Source organism: Macrotis lagotis, chromosome 3 (assembly GCF_037893015.1).
Source record: "Macrotis lagotis isolate mMagLag1 chromosome 3, bilby.v1.9.chrom.fasta, whole genome shotgun sequence".
Taxonomy (NCBI): domain Eukaryota; kingdom Metazoa; phylum Chordata; class Mammalia; order Peramelemorphia; family Peramelidae; genus Macrotis; species Macrotis lagotis.
Window position 1 is genome coordinate 293,025,935 of NC_133660.1, and position 6,000 is coordinate 293,031,934.

A 6,000-nucleotide genomic window follows, 5' to 3' on the forward strand; every position below is an offset into this window, starting at 1 on the left:
TGCATGTTAATCAAATTTTAAATATTTATAAAGGTATATAGAATGAGAAACAATAGCAACTGAGCTTACAAGGGTTATTGTGAATATCACATCAATTAATATATAGAGAGCCCTTAAAAAAACCTCAAGGTCATGGATTATATGAATGCCAATAAATACTGTAATTCATTAATCTAAACTAATTTCTTAAAAATTTTGGCTCTTCCTATTTTAATTGCAGGAAATAAAGAATTGTTCTACTATCTATATCTTCCTTACATATTAAAATCTTTTTTCCTTGGAGGGACTATATTAATTCTTTTTAGGGGAGGTGCTGGATATAATCTATGCCTAAATTTTCTTACATAAATTTTCCCTGAAACTCATGGTAAGAAAAACAATGAAATAGAGAATGAGAAAAATCCTGCTTTCCTTTCTTTGGGAATAGTTTTCATCAAGAAAGCTCAAATTTCTGTGACCTCAGAGCAATTATCTTGCATCACTTATTTTTTCCTGTTTTTTTCCTCTACCTCTCTTTTAATTGAGTTTTAAAATCTTCTTTGAGCCTTCCAGAAATTCTTTTGGGGCTCATGTCCAATTCAGGTTTTTTAAGTCTTTTCAAGTAACTCTTTTGACATTACTGTCTTCTGAGTTTATATTTTGATCTTTCCTGTCACAATAATAAATTTCTATAATCGTTCATTTTTTTCTTGTTGTTTACTCATTTTCCAGCCTATTCCTTGACTTGTTAAAGTTGGGCTCTGCTTCTAGGTTGGAAGAAACACTGTCCCAGACTTGATATTTTCATGCTACTATATTCAGAAAAAGGTTTAGAGGACTGTAAATTAAAATTTATTTTTTTTGCTATTCCAAGGTTATTGGATCTAAGAAGAGATATAGGTACTACTTGCTTTCTTTAGTCTGCAATCTATACACTTAGTAACCAGGAGCATTCTTCTCTCCCCTGGCACTGTGACCAGGTCCTCTGCTCTCCTGAAGCCACAAGCATTTTAGTATTCCTTTCTACCTTAGGCCCGATACCAGGCTTCCTGCTCATACTGTGACCCAGGAACCCTGTTCCATGGCATCTGTGCTATTTCACTTATTTTCCTCTTTACCCTTGGCCTGAGACTCAGACCTCTGGATGGCCAATGTAATGGGTTCTTACACCCAGGGCCAGTGTAGGGTCCTTTGTAATCTCCTTATAGCCAATTGTCCAACTCTCTTATCTTGTGTGGATTGAAAGCTCTGAGCTTGCTACCACTGCAGCTGATGCAAATGCCTCCATGGCTTGCTGTTGGCATGCCATCAAGCAGTCTACATAGTACTGAGCTTCTGATCCAAGTATCTCCCCAGTGAGACAGACTTTTTCTGCAGATTTCCTAATTTGACTCAGGTTTTAAAATTGTTTCATCATGATCATTTGTTAATTCTGTCACTCCAGAATATGATTTGAAATGTTATTTTAAAGTCATTCAGAGAATTTGTGAGAGTTCAAGTTCCTGCCTTTAATTTACCATCTTGCCTCCTCTCATCAGCAATAATCAATTACAGTAAAATTAGCCAACATAGAGAAAGAGTATAAAAATATAGGAATTCTTTCAAATCTAGAGTTCCACATGTTGAGCAGAATTAGGGAGATATTTTTCTTATATTTAATTCTGCAGCATTAAGATTGAATTATTTCCATTACTAGTGTCTCTATTAACTTTGTTGCAATCATGTTTATTGTTCCTCCTATTCAATTACCTTCACTTTATATCAGCCCATGTAACATTCGTCATGATTTTCTGTATTCAAAATATTTATTATTTCTTCTTGCACAAGAATACTGTATTGTATTCCCATGTCAAAATTTGTTTAGCAATTTCTCCATTTTCGGATATCTACTTGTTTATTTTTAGATTATTCAAAAATACATCTCTAAATATTTTAGAAATAATTATTTATATGTATATTGTCTTTTAAAAAATTAACCCTCCTGGACTTTACACATAGCTACACTATCTCTGGATCAAAATATATGAACATTTTAGTCACTCTCTGCATAATTTTTAAATTTACAAAAACTGTCTGTTCAATGAACATTTCTACCAATGAATAAGTAAGTAAATATGCCTATCATTTGACAACCCATAAAATATTGACTATTCCTAAATTCTGTCATCTCTTGATTTGCTTAGTGTAATGAGAAATCTGAGTTTCTGGGTTTGAAGCAATAAATGATAGATAAGATAGATAGAAATGCATATATATATATATATATATACATATAATTATGTACATATATATTCTTTCATGTTTTGCAATTCTTTTAAGAACATTTTGTTCACATACTTTGACCTCTTATCTATTGGGGAATGGCTTTTGGTCTTATGCATTTCTTTCTATATTTTGCGTATCAGAACCTTTCCAAAGATATTTGATACAACTATTGTTTACCAGTCAACTGCTTTACTTTTTATTTAAGCTATATTAATTTCATTCATGCATTTTTTCAATTTTTAAATAGCATCTATCATTTCTTTGATTAATAATGCATTCTCTCTTCATGCCTATGAAAGTTATATAATCTGAAGTTATGCCTTCATATCGCCTCCTCTAGGGATTCTTCCTTGTATGAACTAACAATAGCTAACACAAATTGCATTGAATTAGGAATGACAAAAGATACCTCTGAGAACATGGTCTCTTTAGACAATCAAGACTTGATCCCCATGGTCACAGCAGAGTTAATGATGTGTTGTGTTCATGAACTGAGTGAAGAACTGCCAGGTTTCTCCAAGGTGATAAGGTCTCCTAAGTGTTTCTTTGTGTCTAGATCTGTTTAAAGCTTCTCTTAGATTTTTACCTTCACTCACTCCTATCTAATTGATGCACTTCTAGAGTTATTTGCTGGAGTCTCTCAATCATTCAATCATTATTAGTTCTGAGAATCTGCAGAGGAGAAATGTCCTAATTCTATTGTTATACAAATTAGCAGAGAAAAAGGATTTCTCTTGAAATAGAAATCATTGAACATAGTATTAGGGAAGGGGGAGCAATTTTTTCAACAAAATAATTTTCTTCCTAGGAATAGGACTTCAAACTCAAGAGCTACATGTGAAGGTGTTTGTCTGTTTCTACTGTCCTGAGCTCCATTTCTATTTCTCCAAATAAGTAAGTACTAAGAAACCCAACCTACAATTTCAGGGTTTATCTGAAGAATATTATGGCATAGTTGATAGGAAGGAGGGACAGCTGTGTCCAACTGCTTTCCCCTTTGATCACAGTCAAATTATTCCAGTCTCATTTTTCTCATCTATAATCTAGGATCAAAATATAATGAGACTAATTATAATGAGAGACTTTTGAGAGGTTACAGATAGATGGTACAGTGGATAGAGTGTCAGGCCTCTTGTTAGAAGATTCATCTTCCTGAGTTCTTATCTAACCTCAGACTGGTATTAACTGTACTTAGGCATGTCACTTAACACTGTTTTCCTTAGTTTTCTCATTTATAAAATGAATTGGAGAAAGAAATGGCAAACCATTCCAGTATCCTCTCAAGAAAACCCCAAATGGAATCATGAATGTTCAGATATGACTGAAAATGGCTTACCTATAAAAGAATTAAGTCAAAGTTGTTTAATATTAGTGAAACTTCAAAAACTTCTTAACAAGCCTTTTTGAGGGTCCTGCCATTTGCAGGGAACTGTGTTAAACTCTGGAGGTGAGATGTCTGGTTTCTATTCTCAATCATCTCAGCTCATCTTTAATAATGGTTTGATTCAATGACTCAATTTAATCTCAGGACTCTTTATAAAAGGGATATTTATATTACCATTTTACAGGTGATAAAATAGAGAATAAAAAAGTCAAGGGAAATTGTCAGGGCTATACAACTAGTAAAATATCTGAGGTAGAATTTAGACCCAAAACTCTTTCTAGAATGTGTTCTTAGTGGAGTTACCCAGGGGATAGATTTTTGGTTTTGGAGTCAAGATGATCTGAATGCAAATCTAGCTTCAAAGTCTTAGTAGCTTGTTCCTTGGGGCCCGATCTTTTAGCTTGATTTTCTCATCTACAAAGTAGGGATAATTATAGCACCATTAGAACAAAGACACTTTCTCTGAGAATGAGATTTACTACTATACCTTTGGAATTAGTAATCCTTTAGTAGTAGAAAAAAACGTTAGAAACATTACTCAAGAATTTATGGGTGGTGCAACCATGATGACCACCTAGATTTTCCTGTTCTCTCAGGCTCCTATTCCCCTTTAAAAATATGAAATATGTCTCTGATCATCAGTTTTGTTTCAGAATTAACTATGCTGAGGTACTTATGTTAGCTTCTCTCTTATCACAGGTGATTGTCCCGACCCTGAAAGAGCATCTATGAAAAATTACTCAGAGATGAATGAATTCATTCTTGTGGGGTTAACAGATGCTCCAGAACTTCAGATCCCTCTCTTCATAATTTTCACCTTGATTTATTTGATCACTCTACTGGGCAACCTTGGCATGATACTCCTGATCTCCTTGGACTCCCATCTTCACAACCCAATGTACTTTTTTCTCAGTAACCTCTCTTTGGTGGATTTTGGTTATTCTTCAGCTGTTACTCCCAAGGTAATAGCTGGAATCCTCACAGGGGACAAAGTCATCTCTTATAATGGATGTGCTGCACAAATGTTCTTCTTTGTGGCCTTTGCCAGCGTGGACTGTTTTCTTCTGGCTGTGATGGCCTATGATCGCCATGCAGCAGTATGTAAACCCTTATATTACACCACTACCATGACATTGAGTATGTGTATTCATCTTGCTATTGGGGCTTACATTTGTGGCTTCCTTCAGTCATCCATTAACATTGGATGTACCTTTCACCTCACCTTTTGTAATTCAAATGTAGTCCATCACTTTTTCTGTGACATCCCCCCACTTTTGGCTCTCTCCTGCTCTGATATTCATATCAGTGAGGCAGTGGTCTTTATTTTTGCAGGATTTAATGTCTCTTTTGCCCTTTTGGTAATTGTAACTTCCTATGTCTTCATATTCATTGCCATCCTCAGGATTCATTCTTCTGAGGGTCGGCATAAAGCTTTCTCTACTTGTGCTTCCCACCTCACAGCTGTGTCCATTTTCTATGGGACAATCATCTTCATGTACTTCCAGCCCAGTTCAAGTCATTCCATGGACACAGACAAAATGGCATCTGTATTCTATACCATGGTCATTCCCATGCTAAATCCGCTAGTCTATAGCTTGAGGAACAAAGAAGTCAAGAATGCTTTTAGGAAAGCTACTGGGAGAAAATATCCATTAGGTGTAGAGAAGTTTTGATGATACTTTTAGAATTTGAAATTGTACTTCATCAATGCTAATTGGGCAGATACCCCAGTATGAATCTCCGATATCTAGGTTATAGCTTTGAATACATATTAATTTATGAAATAAAAAATAATAATTTAATTTTTTCAGAGGAAGCATTGTACAGTATTGTAATTGAAATCAGAGATCAGATGGAAATGTTTATCATATTTTCCTGTTTTTGTCCCTGAACAAATCATTTAATTTCTTTCATCTTTTATTTCGTCATTTGTACTATTATTATGAGAACACTTTAGGGTTTTAAGGATTAAATTTAAGAATTTGAGGTCATACCTAATAATAAATGGTTCTTTTCTTCCCTTTAATATGATATGAGTGATAACTTGATTCTACTAACCATACTAGTGATTATGATTCTAATGATATCTTCCTATTTCAGTCATTTAAAATTTCTTTTATAGCTTTATGCTGCTTATTTCTGGCCTTTCTAAACTAGATGAAGATTCAGTTCATACATTGATGATGCAAAAAGGTATTATAACTATTTTTAATATAGATATTGACTATTTATGCTGCTTTATGTACTATAATTATATTTCATATTTTCTAATCTGGTTTTATTCTGTCTGGTTTCTGGGATTTGAGAGATGAGATATGTACATACATGCATAGGCTCTTTGTGAGTATACAAATGACCAATTAAGGAATCAG

General features: G+C 34.0%; 1 protein-coding gene across 1 annotated transcript; it reads left to right on the forward strand.

Annotated features, from left to right (window-relative positions):
• Positions 1-4,356: 4,356 nt before the first annotated feature.
• On the forward strand, positions 4,357-5,301 carry LOC141519505 (olfactory receptor 5B2-like). The gene has a single exon (XM_074231729.1). It carries the CDS (start codon positions 4,357-4,359, stop codon positions 5,299-5,301), a length of 945 nt encoding a protein of 314 aa, XP_074087830.1.
• Positions 5,302-6,000: the final 699 nt, after the last annotated feature.